Source organism: Chaetodon auriga, chromosome 6 (genome assembly GCF_051107435.1).
Source record: "Chaetodon auriga isolate fChaAug3 chromosome 6, fChaAug3.hap1, whole genome shotgun sequence".
Classification (NCBI taxonomy): Eukaryota; Metazoa; Chordata; class Actinopteri; order Chaetodontiformes; family Chaetodontidae; genus Chaetodon; species Chaetodon auriga.
This window is the reverse complement of record NC_135079.1, coordinates 7,073,854-7,090,945: the sequence shown is the minus strand read 5'-3', so window position 1 is coordinate 7,090,945 and position 17,092 is coordinate 7,073,854. Positions and strand designations below refer to the sequence as shown.

The following is a 17,092-nucleotide window of genomic DNA, read 5'->3' as shown; positions in this document are numbered from 1 at the left end:
TTCCATTCTTCTCTGCGACACACTCTGATATTTCAGATTTACGCTTCCTATTATGGCTCATATTTCAACAACAATAATAGCTGCTAAATGTCCCGCTCTGCCATAAAAACGTCCGGGCCATCAGGCACACGCACTAAAAGATGAGGAGAAAGAGGGGCCGTGCGCTTGGGCCTATGAAAATGCCATTGATGTTAACTATCTGACTGCGCCCTGCCAGAAATACCGCAGTTGGGCCGGAGTTGTTCGCTATCAGCGTCTAGTAGAGACAGGAGTCTGAATCTGTCTGTTCTGCCTGGTGCGTGAGATGTTATGGCTCTTTGATGTGCTTTGCTGTTTAGGCTTTGATTTACGAAGCGCCATCTTTATCATTTTCCCTGGTTTCTTGAAGCCGATATTGCTGTGTGTGCGCGCTTGCGTCTGTGTGTGTATAAGTGCCTCACGAGGGGAAAATAAATAAGTACAGAGGTAAAACTCAGGCCACGGCTGCGAAGACGTAGAAAATCTCTTTGAAGTTCCAGAAGTGTGTGTAATAAGTCTGCACGACTGCTTTTTTGTGGTTGCGAGTGCGTCTCGCTGTATTTGCATGTCACCAGGCAGTCTGTTGTCTGTTTACCTCTTCCACTCAGGTGGAGCCATTCATCTGTATTCACACCATAGTTAGGCCGGCTGTGCCCTGTCAGAGATGTCTCCGCTGGGTGACACACCTGTGTTTACAGTTGGGAAAGCATGTAAACAACAGCGGCCTGTGTTTGTGTGTGTGTGTGTGTGTGTGCACGGGTCTGTGTGTGTGTGCGTGTCTGTCCGCCCACTCAGGGATCATATAGCTCAACAGCTTTTGTAATGAGTGGCTTTAGCAGGTAGACGGCGACGGGCAGACTAACGTGTCATTATATCCCGCACTGCTCTGTCATTGGGATGGCGACTGTATTAAAGAGGCAGATGGATACGAAACAAAAGCACAAACGCTCTGACGTTCTTTGTTTCATGGGGCATGTCTGCACTGTACTTACGCTCACAGCGTTTATCCCGGAGGCATTCATCTGACCTAACCTGTTTGACTTTTGTCATTGTGTGAAATCCAGGTCTATCAGATGGACCAGAAAATGGACTCCGTCCTGCGGATCCTGATGGAGCAGTTTCCGCCCCAGCCGGAGCTGGTGTCCAAGCCCTCCATCCGCAGGGTGACCATCCAGAAGCGCATGGGCACCAGCATCGACGAGGGGCCCTGATGTCGCAGCGGTGGGTAAGATGGAGTAAAGGACCAGGACTTCACATAAACAGCCTAGCCCCGCTACACGGAGGCCATCCTGCACGTAACAAGGGGACTCAGTCTTCCAAAAAAAAAAAAAAACCCTCACTCTCTTCCATTTGCAATCCCAAATTTTCTCATTGACTTTTGACCACTGAGAAGAGAACAACTTTTTAATTGTCCGCTTGCCGCTGCGTTGCTCTGGGACACGAGGGCAGGAGCAGCGGTGTGAGTGGGATTCATGGTGTGGAAAGAAGGCTGACTGACCTCTTTCTTCTGATGATTGTTGACCCTGCTTGGGTCTATTTTCTCTTGTCTAAATGTAGCTTTCTCTCCTCCACAAGCATTGTGGGCCCTCGGTCTTTCCCTGGAAGCAGCGACACGCTGCATGAATCTATTTCAGAACATTAGCCTCATAATCGCACTACTCAGATAATGTTAATTTATGTGTGGCCTGTCACTGAGCTGCATTCCTCTACTCCAAATATTATTCCAAAGCTAACTAACCCAGTAATGAAGCCGTAATGCAATCAAAGCACTCAAGTTCCCCAAAGACACAGAGAAAAACTGAGAGTCCAGCCATGGCAGAGGCATTCCTCAAACCCCTCTGATTATCTTGGCAGCATCCACACCCAGTACACAACGGGGTTATTTCCATAGCCACATATCCATCTAGCCTAACTGTACTTAGGCTGCGGCGGGTGTTTGTTAGTAGTGATCGAATAACACGAGGAGGGAAAGGCAGATTATCTGTTGACTTTGCCCTGCGTCAAGAACCGGAAGGCGGGAGGAAAAGAAATGGAGCTAAGGAGATGTGTCAAGCTAACATGGTGCTGATTTACAGCTACAGCACTCTGAAGCTAATGAAAATAGCCAAACTGCAGTGGCAGGGCCCGGAGCTGTAACAGGAATACAGTCAGAGCGTTATGGTGTGGTCTCTCCGTTTGCTCTCCACTACTCACACCACCACCACCACCAGGACCCTGCTTAATATCCTCTATTACCCTCTTCAGGGGTCTCACACTGCTGTGTGCAATTTGAAATAAATTTGCCCCATTAAAGCTCTGATTATTTTTTCTCTCCAGAGCTAATTAAGTGCTGAATTCCTGGTAAGGGGAGATTACTCACTGCGAGCGACTAATGAAAAGAAACACTGGAAAATGTGCAGAATTTAAACAGTGAGCTTTGAGGAGCAGGCGCACTAATTCTGTGTGAAAGGTTTGGAAGTACCCGCCCACCAGCGAGAGCACACGTTTGAAATAAAAACGACAATGCTCTCGCTTTGTTCCCATGCTCATAGGATTTATCTGACAGGACGCCGAGGCGTGTAGGAAGTAGAGAATAGAAAATAACTCAACTATATAGCTACTGTGTGAAAGGCTTCCTATAATTATAGCATGCACGTTCCTAAAAAGACGGATGCGCACACAAAAGATGGGTGAAAAAGGGAAGAGGAAGAGGCTTTCTCTCTGCACTATTATATATTTTCATATTTTTGCGGTGGTTAAATAATAGCTGTTATTTATCTTTCATTAAATAAAGTGGTTGTATTTTAAAGGCTAATTTTGTGACAGACCTCGGTGCGTATCTGTCTCTTCTCCTGTACAGTTTTATAAGAGTTGTAAATAGAAACATTGCCTTATTGCACTGTATTTATTATCACATGGAAAGATCAACCCGGAACATGTCTGCTTGTTGAAGTGATGAGAAACACAGAGAGTGAGGCTCCTGTTGTACAGATGGATGGAAATGATTGTAAATGATATTCACGCACGCCCTCTGCACTGTAGCTCTGCTGTAAATAATAAAACTCCGTTTCATTACGCTCTGGCCTGCTCTCTTGGTTTGGGAAGAATTTGATTACCGGCTCATCTATTCCATAATTTGCTTTCATTGGAGGGGGAGACCTGTCTTATAGTTTTTGGGGGCCGTTTGTTCAAATCTCGAGCCGTGCTGGGTCAAGGTAAGCCATGGGCCGGAGTTTCCATCCAACTAAAATCTCCTCAACTCCTCATTTCGCTGAATTCCTTTCACACTGCAATCACCACGAAGGGGGGAGAGAAAGAAAAAACAACACGTTCACCGCACCTACTTTGAACTTCAATATTCCATAACCCATTGAACGAGGCGTGCAGAGGAAAAAGAGAATACGTCTCATGTTACCACTCAATTATATTTGCTTTCAAAGGCCAAAAAATACTGGGGATGTCCCAAGATCAGCACAGTCCAGCGCCGAGAGAGAGAGAGAGAGAGAGAGAGAGGGGAGGGAGGAGGGAGGGTCGTCCCGTGGGAGGGGTGGACAGGCGGCGGAGAAAGACAGGGAAGGAGGAGAGGCAGGAGGAGGACAGCAGGAGCGTAAGTGAGCTGAGCAAAGAGGAGAGCAAAGCCATTTTCAATTAGCCAGAGAGACTGCATGGGCCTGAGGGCCGCAGAGCTCCGCTGCCTTTTGTCCTCCTCTGGTTTCTATCACTGCTGGGGGATTTTGGCAGGGAGGGACAAGGAGAGACCCCATGGCTACCTCCGTCTGCAGAGGCCGCTCTGTGTCACCCCGTGCTCCTCTTTCATCTCAAGACTAGACAGAGAGAAGAGAGAGCGAGAGACTCCAACTTCAAAAGACAGTTTGATCTCAGAAGAACACAGGAGCACAACCTAAAAGAGGATCTGAGGAGGCAGTTAAAAGGGGAATATAAGGGACGCACTGTCACAGATGCTGGACAGTGAAATCTGGCAACCCCAGAGCCTGTGCAGAGGAGGAACTCATGCTAGGTCGTGAAACGCTAGATTCTCTGAGCTTTGTCGATGGTCCGTGCCGTCTTTGATCGTGCCACCTGAGCCCTGCTCGGAATAGAACGTAGACATCACAGATCGCACACTGTGGTGCTTACACATCATGTGCATGAAACCATGAAAATAATCAGCTGACTAAATGCTAAAGTACCGTAAAAATGTCCTGAGCTCTTCAATAAGATACAGCAGAATCAGATCAGCACGTGCATTTCTATGAGTCCTGTTTCTGTTAAGTATAAATCCTCTCATGTCTTATACACACATTTGGTTCTCAGCTCCTGAGTCTCCTCACTGTCACCAGTCGCTCGTGTACTTCAGCTGTCTTTGACTTTTTGCACTGGACAGGTAGAGTTCAGCTAGTTTATGTTAGCTTGTAGGCTACAAACCCATAATTTAATGTGACCCACCCTTGGTGTGGTTTATTGTTTTTAGTTTTTAAAGCAAAGAAAAGAAGTGAGGTGTTGACTGTCGTTGTCAAAAGTCAGTCATTCAGAGACTGATCATGTGACTCTGCGGTCCCCTTTGTTGACTCTCTGTTTGGGGTTTGTGGCCCACAAGTTTACTCTTTCGGGTCAGTCTCACTGCAGCTGCTGCTGTACACTCACTGACCAGCACTCAATAGGACACAAAGTTAGCAGCTCGCTGGTGAACGTAGAGGAGCGTTTAGCAGAAGAGCCAGGTATTTCTCTCAGGAGTTGGTGGAGACCAAAACAAAGCTTGAAGTGGTATTTATGTCAGAATGGACACAAATACAACTCCAAATGAAAGCTAATGATGCTTTGTGTCCGTTCAGTGTCTAATGAAGCCGCTGTATGCTAACACGCTCACATTAGCAACTTTATACGGTGATAATGTCGCAGCTTGTTGCACTGCCCCCAAGTGGCCAAAAAAAAAAAAACAACTTTGTGATTGGTTGATCATTTTTCATATTACTCTGATGGCATACTTTTTGTTTGAAGACATGTCAATCCCAGCTCGCGGAAACAGACTTAGTAAATACATCGTTACATACATGAAGCAACGGACTTAAACGCCCAATCAAGCTTTTGCTTCACTGAAGAGGTGCAAATGAATGAATTAATAAGTAATTAATCAAAATGATTCTTGACACTAACAGAAGTGTCGTATTTCCATCATGTTTTCTACATTTTTTTTAAATGATTTGAGATTTGAATGACGCTCTCTTAAGTATGCGTGCTCTTCTTCTACCATATTTTAATGGCAGCCAACTGGAGAATTAGCGCCACCAGCTGTTTATCTTGATGAACATAGCAGTCGTGGATGGAAACGTGCGTTCATTTGGATTTTCTTTCGCTGATTTTTGGAAAAAATGGTCAAAATTTGCAGTATTAACATTACTTAAGATACTGTATTACTTGACGTAACAATGATCTGTTTGGCTGGAAATCCAGGAGCCAAGACAGTCTATGGCCCACATGATGTACCCATGATGCTTTGTGTTTCTCCTCCTTCCCCATAATTACTGTTCCTCCCTTCAAAAACAGTCACATTCAAAAAAAAAAAAAACAGCCAATCAGGCTCAGCTGGGAGGCCGCGGCTGGCGAGCGGATCGTAGTTTTCGGGCTGTGCGGTCGTGTCTGCCTGCCGTGGGGGTGCTGGGGAGCCACCTGTCCAGAGAGGCCCGGGCATGCAGGGGCCCAGCAGTGCTATATGAAAGCAGATATGGGTCAACAGGTGTGTGTGCATGTGCATGTGTGCGTGTTTGTACTGTGTCAACCAAGACTGTGACAAACAATGTCAGCAGCAGCAGCTGATGCCAGCCACTCTGTCAGGAGTTGTCCTTAAATAGCTGAGGCTGCCAGTTGCCTGGAGGACAGTTGCTGCAGCTCCTTGCCCTCCCCCGCGCCTCCTCACCACAGAATATTTGACATTCCCATTTTTGGTCCTCAAGTATAAAATAGACTGTTCCAGTTTACTCTGATTGGCTTAGTCTGGCTCAAAACAGTCATAAAACACCCAATAAACGCACACACCTGTGATCCCATCAGAGTCAAACATTCATGTGCAACCCCCCAAAATCCCAGCTCATTCAGGAGAAAAGGGAGTTTCTTGGAAGAATAATGTTATAGGATTATTTTTGGCAAATGTAAAGAGATTTTACATCATTTTTATGATTACGGTGTGTAGGCAGTTTGGTATGAAAGCAGGTCCACCAAGGTTAAGCTTGAGTAACAGGAGACACGAGACACAGCTTTTCATGCGCACCGAACAGCATCTATTAGATGTCAAAATCACTGTTAAGCCCTCTTATTACTTAAGTATTGATTTGGTTTCTGTGATACCCTTGTGGGAAAAGCAGCAGTGGAAAGGTTCCTCATCTTATGTGGCCCCGCAGTACATGGAGCTCTGTTTTCAGGGCCCTCTGCATCCCCTCATCCCCATCTCAGAAAACTGGTTCTCTATTCAGCCTTTCACAACCGCAACAGATACAGTACGCCCTTTGACCCCTTCTCTGTTTGGTCCGAGCAGGGCGACATCACCCCGTGGGATAATAAATCAACCAGAGGCCAGGAGGTTAGATTGACCCCCGTGACCTTTGGCCTCACGAAATTTCCCTCAGCCATATGTCTGTGGCTCGCCGTGCCCCACCCCTCCCCGGGACCAGAGGAAAGCTCTGCAGCCAAGAACAACAGCGCAAACCGGCACCGTTCAGCTCCGAAGATCCATCTGAGCTGCTCAGTTTCACATCCTGGGTCCAGCCAGCCAGAGAAACCCCTCCCAGCGCTGACTATGCTAAGTGTGAATGCCGCTAATGCGTCGTTACGGCTGCTGCAGATTTGAGCAGAGGTCTGAGGGCGCTCTGATAGGGGGGCGCGAGGTGTGGTAGAGGGGCAAAGGAAAGCTGGCTGGGGGCTGCCTATGTAGGTCATATTATTGGGGACTTTTCCCCCAGACAGGGAGAGAATTCCTGGCTTGAAACTGGAAGGACTTCAGTGGTGTGCTGGGGTTTGGCCCGCCGAGGCAGAATGTTAGGCATGGTGGACAGCTGCACCACGGAGCTACTGTAAGAGCGAAAGGGGGGCTGTTATTTCAAAACAACACGGCCGTGATGTTCCATAGAAGCCTTGAGCGTCACTCCGGTGTTATGTTACGATTTGTGAGAGTATTGTTAATTAGAAAAGGGAAGTGAAAACAGAGCATGAGCAAATAGCCTGAGTTACTTGAAAAACGTGTTAAATATGGTTTCACTATTACTGACTTCTTAATGCACATAACACGAATTCTCTGAAGTGACGTATGAAGAATGAGGTCTGATCAGGAGATAAGGTAAACACAGATTTCCATCCACTCATCAACCACTAATAACATCCAGATCAAACTCCCTCCACTCTGTTAGAAACAGGAGTCTTTTACTTTCACTGAACAAGGGCAGTAATAGGTTTATATGTGAGGCAAATACACATATTTAGATTTTATACCTGTCTCCTCAGTTAAATTTGCACAGCAGGGCAGCTCAAAATCCCCCAAAACAGCAACATGGTAATCTGCAGTGGGTGAAAATTGAAAACAGAGTGAAAAATTGAATATTGGGAAGCCAATGGACCACATCCACGGCTGTCCAAAAACAGAGGTAGGTTTCATATGGTGAGGAGTCTGCTTTTCTCATCAGGCCCTGTGTTGGAGAACATGTTCACTCATTCTTATGGCAGGAATCTTTTCAACACCAGTACTGAGGACCCTGCAGCGCAGAGGCCCCGCGAGCCTCCTGATGAGGGCAGCAGAAGCAGGACACACACACGAAAAAAAAAAAAGAGCCAAGTCAGAGAGAAGTCTGGGTATAGTCATATGAAATGTGGTCCGCTTTATTGCTCCTGAAAAGTGGAAAGTTGATGCATTTCTGGTACCGATCCAAAACAACGCTGAAGACAATTTTCCATTCCGTGTCATTTTTACCAACACTGTTCCCTTGTCATTGGTTTAGACATTATGGCAGGCCGGCTCGGTGGATGGGATGTAATTTGATGTATACTGTGGTCAGTGTTGTAAGATGTATTTTGACTGACTGGAATTATTGCCACATACACTTCTGCAAATGTTACAAAACGTTGCATCATATGGAAATATTTTGCATCATGTCAAATTCACATCACATCCTAACACACCCATCCTCCGCTCCTCTGCCCGGTGACACACACTTACTGGGCATTATGCAGAAAGATATACTGCACGTACAACTACGTCTGGTCATACAACATTAGCTAAAATGAATATGTGGGGACATGCTGATATAAGTCTCCAGTGGACTTAAGACAGCACTGCAGCACACTCACACACACAATTTGACTTTCACTGAAGCGCTGACTGCACCACTGTGAACTGCTGTGTATCACTACAGTCACATACACACACACACACACACACACACACACACACACACACACACACACACACACACACACACACACACACACAATTTCCACCACTGAAATGGTTAATCCAGTCACTTCTTCCACCCTTACTGTCAGGTCAGGTTAGCCAGGGCATGTATTTTTATTTATTTATTTATTTTTAAATCTATTTCAATGCTAAAATGACAAAAAAATCTAACTTATTCAATTAATTGGGTCATTTATTATTTCTTATTTCCTGATTCTCACAGTTTTACATCATTGCACATTGAATAACTTTGAGTTTTGTCTGACAAAACAGGAACTTAGAAGATGTGGAAACTTGGCATTTTTCACAAATTTCTAGTATTTTTGGACAAAATATTTAATTGATTAAAAGAAAAAAAGAATCATTAGTTGCAACTATAATTTACAATTAATTATTATAATGCTTATTAAGAAAATAAAGTGCTTGAGTGTATTTTTTTTTTTTTAAGAAATTTGATATTTTAATTTCAATACTTTTTTTTTTTTTGTTCAACTCGATCAGTTTGTGATGGTGGCAGAATTGTCCACTTTGAACAGGCTGTACAGGTAAAGTTAAGGTTTTTTTTGCATCATTATTTATTTTTTGCATTGAATCAAAGAGACCGTCACCGTGAGATGGACAGTAAAGACCAAGAAAATAACAACATAATATCTGTCTTGCAGTTCTGCACAGCTGGAAACTCTCCCTCCGTTTCTCGGCCAAATGCATCTAAACGCATCCTCGGACATTCCTGATGGGATTACTGGCCCAGGTACCATCCACTGGTCAGCAGAGAGAGAGAGAGCGAGTGGGAGAGAGAGATAAGGAGAGAATGAGAGTGAGCGTGCAGCACAGCCTGCTTGTTTTCACGTCTCGGGCTGCGTGCCTGAGCAGATTTGCCTTGATAAAAGATAAAGGCGCTTTGATAGGCTGCAGGTGCGCTGCTTTAATGAGCATTACCACCACCTCACCCCCCCCTTCTCCCTGCAAAAACGCACCACAGATGCACATCTGCACATCTGTCATTCGATGCTCTGCAGCATCTCCCCCTCCTCTCTGCCTGCCTCTCATCCCCAGACTCTCACACACACATCACACACACACACACACACACACACACACATCAACCAAAGCCCTGTTCAGTGAGACCGTTTTGCTGTATTGATACAGCTCTCCTGGCTGGCTGCATCCGATTGAGATGTCCTTAAAAAAAAAAGAAAAAAGAAAAAAAACATCCAAACCCCGCCCACCGGGGGCATTCCAGGCAGGGTAAAACAAACGCTCAGAGAAACGGAAAAGATACAGTAATTCAGATGCAATTTGGCCTGCTCTCAGCTTATTAGAGGCACACTGGGGAGAGACAGAAACAGAGGGAGAGGGACAGAGAGAGGGATGCTGGGTGTTTGTTTGAGGGCACTTGCTTTCCCCTGATTCAGAGCCTGAAGTGCCAAGGGAATAGCTTGATGACGTGGGTTGTGGTCTGGGCAGGAAACATGGGGAGGAACTTGTGACTTTATATTAAGTGCCCGGGCGGTTAACAGGAAAAGATAACCTGTTTCTGTTGATATAGCAGGGAAGTGTGAATTCTTGGCACATGCGAGATGTCGCAGAGGCCGAAGATGCCTTCCACCTCTCTGACTGACCGGCTCGGTGGAATTTCCTCGAGTTCGCCGCGGTTTTGTTTGGGTGGCTGTGATGGGCTGTCACAGGAATGCTCCCGGGGACGTTTCCTGCTGTAACAGAAAAGGTGTTTCTTATGCAAGGAGGCCCACTGTTGCATCACAGAGGTCACACGGTGTCGCCTCACCTGTGACCTCTTGACTGACCTTGTTGTCTGAGGTCACTTTCGTGGAAGTGAACAGTCTAGCTAAAGCAGACACGCTGCACATTGTTAAAGGGTTGTGTAAAAGGAGCTGTGCCTCAGCGCCGATGAGGCACTTCAGTGGCGAGATGCAAGGTCAAATCAGGAAGACGTGATGAAACTGTGCTGCACACCAGGCTGCTCAGACTTTCCTGTTCTGGAATTCAGCTGAAAAAAATACATATGTAATTTATAAAGAAATGTGTCAGACTTTTGCAAACATTTTGTACTCACTGTGTGTAATTATTACATCAGTGTGGCGAAATTATACCTCCCTTTGCCTGAAGAAATAAGAAAATGTCCATGTTGCACTTGAGTAATAACAGGTTGCTGACACCACACCCTACAGTGCATGTATAGATAAAAATAATGCTTTGTTAAAAAATGTTACAGCACGGGATTGTCCTCTGCAGCTATGCAAGCTTTTTCTCTCTCACACACATACACACACACACACACACACACACACATCAGCATTTATGGCTGGAATTATTACACTTTACTGAAAATGCCATTTTCTGCTGAGTCATTTGTCATGTATACATTGTGAATCACTTCCTCTCGTGGGTTACACAAAGGGTGCAACCTACATTTTCTCACTTACCACAACCAGAGCATGCCTCCATGTAGTTGTTATTTTCTCAAAAATCCTTGATGCATTTTAAATTGTAAAAAAAAAAAAAAAATCCCTGCAATTGTCATAATTGCATGAAAAAAATACTGCCATTAAAAGCAAATTGCTAGTGTGTTTTTATTAATAGAAAAAAAATTTGCATGTGGTATTTAAGGCTTCCTGTTCAAAGTATTTAACACCGTTGTGCGCTGGGTATTGCAGATTGGCTGAAACACACACTTCCTCCTCTTTCGCCTCCATCCAGTCAAACAGACACCCAGTCAGCCATCCAGTCAGTTAGTCAGCCAGAGAGCCACCTAGTCAAGCAGTCAGTCAGACACCCAGTCAGTCAGTCAGTCAGTCAGTCAGTCTGCTGTTTGGGCAGGGTGGAGGCTCGTAGACGGGCTCTTTTGTCTGAGCAGAGAAGCCCCAGACACAACAGTGGCCGGCCCGGCCCCTCACAATGGCCCTCCACACAAAGGCCCACACACTGGGACAATGGGCCGGGCTCAGAGTGGGGGTGGACGGCTGAGCTGAGGTTACCCACCTGCACACTTCAGGACTGGACCCCCCCACCACCACCACCACCACCACCACCCCCCACCACACCCCTCCTCCCCTAACACCCACAGCCCCCACCCACCCGGCTTTAAAGAGCTGCTGCAGGTGTCTTCCTGTGTCTGCGGCACGAGGAGGAAGCAGGGAGATGCCGTGCAGTGAAAGCATTAATTTGGGTTTCACAGCAGAAGATGTGCCATGACAGAGAGCGAGACACGGGCGCAGCACAGCGACTGCAGGTCAGTGAGCGTCTGGCCACGGATTAGGCCTCTGCTGCTCGCATGCATCACGCCCAGTGACGAGAAACGTGAAAGAAAATTCAAATTAAAACAACATTACAGCAGGGATTTGTTTTGAAGCAAATTACAGCCAGGTTGTGTTTCTATGACTAACATTTATTTTTAGTTTTACGATATTTACAACAGAATCTCATCACTGAATATTTGAATAAAATCATAGAAAAATATCCAAAACGTATGCTAAAAAGTTTTAATTATATTTGTTGAAAATTATGAATTACCCATTTTAGATTTAAATAAGAGGTACACGAATACACTTCCTCGCTTGAATGCAATTTCACCACTAATCAGAGCAGAGTTTTACAAAAAAAAACTTAAATAATTTAAAATAAATGTAAAAATCTTATTAGATAAAGGATCAATTTAAGATGACAGCATAATTTAAAACACACCACACAAGGCTCATAAGTGAAAACAGTCTTGCTCTTCTCTCTCTCTCTCTCTCACACACACACACACACACTTGCTTACACTCAGTCGTGCTCACACACACTCTAACAGAAATGCAGATGTGACCGAGGCCAGTAAAACAGTAAAAAAATCACTGGAGTTGCAGTGTTTTACCTTGCAGCTGAGGATCGTATTCTGAGCTCAAAGCACTTACATTTTTTCCCCTTTTCCATCCAGAGCCATTCCCATGATAAGTTACTGAATGTTACTGGCTGCAACAAGTGGTCTGCTTTCCCCACTCTCCTTTTCATTGGATGACCAGAGTGTCAATCATCAGCCCGCTCAAAACGCTTGTGGATTCATATTGGGAGTGTCACTGCATTGTACCAGGATGCCTCCATGCACTCAAAGAGCTGCACCTCCGGACGTGTTTTACGCTTTGAGAGTGAAAGAAAAGTTTTGTGCAATATTTTTTTTTCCTGCAGTTATTTGCAAAGGGTTAGTTTTAATAGATAAATACTAACAGTGTGTGTGTGAGTGTGTGTGTGTGTGTGTGTGTGTATGTGGTGAGTTTACACCAAGTGTACAAAGCATGCACAAATCAAGTAGATTTAATTTTCTCTTTTAATTGATTGCAACACATTTTATAACCACACATTACAAAATGCACATCAAATATTTTATCAGGCTCAGTTTGCAACCTTATTGATAAGAAAAAAAAAAAAAAGAAAAAAAAAAAAAAAACTACCAAAAATATGCTTTTAAAAAATAAGACAATTATAATAAAGTAAATGCCACTTTGGATAACCATAATCAAAAACCCATTTTTATTCTACATAAAAAAGCTTGACATAAATAAGTTAGTATAATTTCTCAGTGTTTTTACAAAATTATGTACATAGGTACATTGCAAAGATTTACACAAATACACAGGCATGGTGACTGCATTTCTGAGACGAGCCGGTTTCTCTCTCTGTCCAGGTGTACGCTGGTCTCTCTGGATATAACCCACACTTTAGGCAAATAAAGGGAAGCTTTTAGATGCTCACATCTGCATCCTCAGCAGGCTAACAACATTGGTGAAAGAAGTACAAACATACATGGAAATTTAAGTCAAGGTTATCACAAAGTAAGACGATGTGAAGTCAATTAAGGAGCACAGGTGGCGCTGGCAACCGTACTGAAGCAACCATGTATTTGGCATTGTAGGACATTCAACCCCTTTCAGGAAACCTCCTCTGTGAAGAGCGTTAAGGCTGATGAAAACAAAAAGGAATACAGTCAAAGAGAGGGTGACGTTACAACACAACCTGTGCAGTTTGCATGGTCTTTGTCCTTCAATATCTGAGTACCTCACTACTCCAGAGGAAATCAAACACACCATGATAATGTGGCTGGAGGTGTGCAGGAGAACTTGAGAAAAAAAGAAAAAAAAAAAAAAAAAAGATCATATTCCAGGATTCAACTGATGCTAAGTGCACCTATCACAAAATAAATATCGGGTGATGTAAAGAAGTCCCAACAGAAATATTGTTGTTTTTTTTTTTATTTCCTACTGATTTCCTGGGGAAACAGATCTTCTAGGAGAACCTGCACATGGTGACACTGAGGCGACCGGAGGAAGAAAAAACAAACAGATGAGCTACATTTGTACCGTTCTTCACTGCCGAGTCAGGAAGATGACGGAGTGAAGACACACTGTGAAGAAACTGTAAGAAGCCGTGATTTCGTTTTGAATGTAGCAACTGGGGACTGTGTCAGAGTCACACTGCCTTTCAGGAAATAAAATAAGAAAATCAGAACAGCATTTGGGAAACATGTATAAACCTACACTGCAATTCTTCAAGTCAAATCAAAATTCACACCTTTTTTTTACACAGAGGATTTGTGATCAAATCATAATGTTTTTCTTATGTGCTACATATGGAAAGAAATATATAATATGTATATTTATTTACACACAGGTAGTAAAAAAAAAAAAAAGGAGCAAAAAAGGAAATCAAACCTAATTGCACACTGCTACATCGACTGCTTTTAGAGGCAGTAACTTTTTCATTGAGTGCCACAACTTTAGTGTTTCTATTCAGTGCTTCAACAGCGTCCTCCCCCGTCGTCAGGAGAGCTGATATGTTTCTGATGCTGTGTAGTTCCTCTTCCAAAAAAAAAAAGAAAAAAAAAAAAGAAAAAAAAAATCGGCCAACACTGAGGTTTCCCACGTAAAAGGGGAAATACATCTTCGGCTCTGTGGGGAAAGAAAAAAAAAATCAGATGAAAAGAGTAAGAGGCTGCAAGGTTAGGACAGACTAATGACACTGAGCTTCATGCATCACTTGCAGAACATTTGTGCACAGTGCTCCTCTAGAAACATGGGCCTGTTTGGATTTCTGCATGCCTTCTTGCACTTTGACAAAGCAGAGGTGGATTAACTTGAAAGCAACAAGCCAGCATCCAAAAATATGGTGCAAAACATGCAAATGTGCTGCAAAGTGTCCGGCAAGTGTTGCTCATCTCTGGTGGACTGATGCAAGTATTGTTTGTCTGCATGTTCAGATGAGTCTGCACAAAACGGTACAGGTGTAAAAACAGCAGAAGGTGTGATTTTAGATCAGCACTTGCACCGTCTTGACTCTTATACTTTATATTACTTATACTATACTTAGAATTTACAGGATTTTTTTTTTTTTGAGGCCAGCTATCATAAAGCAAAAGCAACAAAAATCTTACATTTTTCTGCTCCTCCTCCATCAAAAACACCACATTTTCTACCTATTTAATATACTTAATAAAAAAAACCTCAAAGACATTACCATTTTCCACACATTAAGAAACTCAAAAGGGGAAGTTTAGGTTTTTCTCCTTCACTGCCTGCAGCCCTGACAGTTCACATCCCGCCACTACAATGCACATTTCGTGCCCCTCCGCCGTGACCAGCCTGCGCACTTGCTTTCAGCCCTGCGCGGCTCCTCTGCACACTCTGCACCGGCACAGACAGATGTGTGTGTGTGTGTGCGTCTGTGAGTGAGAGAGAGGGAGTGTGTGTGTCGTAACATTGGTGTGCAAAGTGCGTGCAGCTCTCGCGCACACGCGCACGCGCAGAGACCAGCCCCTTCCCGTCCCCGCGCCGCTCCTCGCGGAGGGCAGTGGCTGCTGACGTGTTACTACTACACTGTTGTTCGGCACACTTGTTGTTTACAGTTTAGTCGGAAACTCTCGCCGCGGCAGGCAGCGGTTGTAGTAAAAAAAAAAAAAAAAAAAAAAAAAAAGAGAGGAAAAAAAAAAAGGTGTAAATTAGCAGCCACGTTTCTCCTGCCTTTCACTCCTCCTGCATCGATCTTTGGTGCATCGAAACGCGTTGACGTGCAAAAACGCGAATGAAGGCTTTGGTGAACTCCACCAGCTGCGACATCCACTTTGACTCCCACCGTCCCCTCTGTCGGTGTTAAATGAATGGGACAGCCTGACAGCACCTCCGAAGTGCGCACACGCAACCGAACGAGCATTTAGCCTGTCAAAGCTGCACGCTGGTTGGAAATCCGAATTAAAATCGTTATTAAATCTGAACTCCAAAGGGGCTACATTAAGGGTGCTACCTGATAGTATCATAAAAGCACAATGAATGTATTTTTTAAATAGTATTGTTTAATTTCCAAACAAAATACGGAGGCAGAAGCGAGCAACAGCTGGAAGAGAGGAGACGCAGTCCGCGTTCGCTGCCCTGACGCTCCGGTGACACCATGCAGAAGCCCATAAGAAAAATCACTATTTTTAAAAAACGCTCCGGTTGCTTACCGTTTCGTCGTCCTCACGTTTGCCTCCTGGGACTCGTCTTTCTGGGTGTGTATTCTGCAGAGTGGCTCAGGCTCGGACAACTAACCTCATCTGAGCTGGTGTGTGACCTCTTATTTTGGGCCGAGGGGTCTGCAAAGGCAAAGTTTACCGTCAGTAAGAAACTATTAAAAGCAGCTGAATTTAACTGTTGGTGCAGCACGTTTGATCGCCCTTTGACATGTGAATTTTCATTCTGCTGCACTTTTAAAGCTAGATAAAAAATTATTTTCGGTGCAGCTCCCCCCACTGTGATCGGTATGCTGCAGTAAGCCCCAGCCTGGCTACCTGTTACGCACAAACGCAGTCGGGTGAAAACTGCGTTCATTTGGATGCAAATCTAGTACCGTGACATGCAGGTCTCTTCCTCAGCCCGGTGCACTGCTCCGTGCACTCCATCTGCCCGTCAGACCTGTCGCTGTCTTCGCTCGGAGCCACCACAACACAGTTATGATTCCCATTAAGATCCACATTGTTATTCCCAGCGGAGCAGACGCCCTTCTCCCTCCGCGTTTGCCCGCTGTAGAAATTCGGGACTTCTCTGCAATCCACTAATTCCCAGTCGAGCCTGCCGTTGGCCAGCGGCGTGTGATTGGCGAAGTCGAAGCCCCACTTGGCGGAGGCAGCCTCTTCCATCTCCCGCAAATGTCCCTTTAAATCCCTCTTTAACTCTTCGTGATCCATCGAGCCGAAGAGGCTCCTGCAGGCTGACGGTTTCGGGTGATCCGACACCCGCGGGTCCGTCCGCTCCAGCGTCGGGCTCCCGTTTGATAGTCGAACGTCTGACATTTTTCCCCCCAGAGAAAGACCGAATTTTTCAGGCAGCCGGGAGCGTCCAGTTTTTCACAAGGAAAAAACACACCGCTCAAAAACAACGGGTATCTCCTTGTCGCTGAGCAAGATCCAAAACAAGCGTAAAACGACTTATGCCATGCATACGTCGAGCTGGAGACGGGAACGGCGGCGGTGTCGTGAAGCCCCGGGTCGTCTCCGCGGACCATCAAAACAAAGTGCTCAGGAAGCGAAGCCGCTCTGTCAGTTTCGTCCGTAGTGAGAGCAACGCCGGACAAACCTTCTCAGTACCCAATATGGCGATTGAAAGATGTACTTGGGATTGAGAGCGGAGCCTGACT

At 45.0% G+C, this 17,092-nt stretch overlaps 2 protein-coding genes across 2 annotated transcripts in view; one reads left to right on the top strand and one right to left on the bottom strand.

Moving 5' to 3' along the window:
* Positions 1–3,017, top strand: part of kcnq1.2 (potassium voltage-gated channel, KQT-like subfamily, member 1.2) — a 157,406-nt gene extending 154,389 nt beyond the window's left edge. The window contains exon 19 of the mRNA XM_076733173.1: positions 1,083–3,017. Coding sequence (XP_076589288.1) covers positions 1,083–1,229 — 147 coding nt within the window. The 3' untranslated portion in view covers positions 1,230–3,017. The remainder of the gene's footprint in view (positions 1–1,082) is intronic.
* Positions 3,018–12,730: 9,713 nt separating this feature from the next.
* On the bottom strand, positions 12,731–17,069 carry cdkn1bb (cyclin dependent kinase inhibitor 1Bb). Its single transcript, XM_076733309.1, has 3 exons — positions 16,307–17,069; positions 15,924–16,052; positions 12,731–14,376 (listed from the first exon to the last, which is right to left on the bottom strand). The coding sequence occupies exons 1-2, from the start codon at positions 16,746–16,748 to the stop codon at positions 15,937–15,939; spliced, it is 558 nt and encodes a 185-aa protein (XP_076589424.1). The 5' UTR covers positions 16,749–17,069; the 3' UTR covers positions 12,731–14,376; positions 15,924–15,936.
* Positions 17,070–17,092: the final 23 nt, after the last annotated feature.

Excerpts from the sequence above, each read along its gene's own strand:
- cdkn1bb (XM_076733309.1), bottom strand. The coding sequence starts at position 16,748 with ATGTCAGACGTTCGACTATCAAACGGGAGCCCGACGCTGGAGCGGACG. Across the intron at positions 16,053-16,306 it reads GAAGAGACCTGCATGTCACG|ACCCCTCGGCCCAAAATAAG; the intron begins GTACTAGATTTG and ends TTGCCTTTGCAG.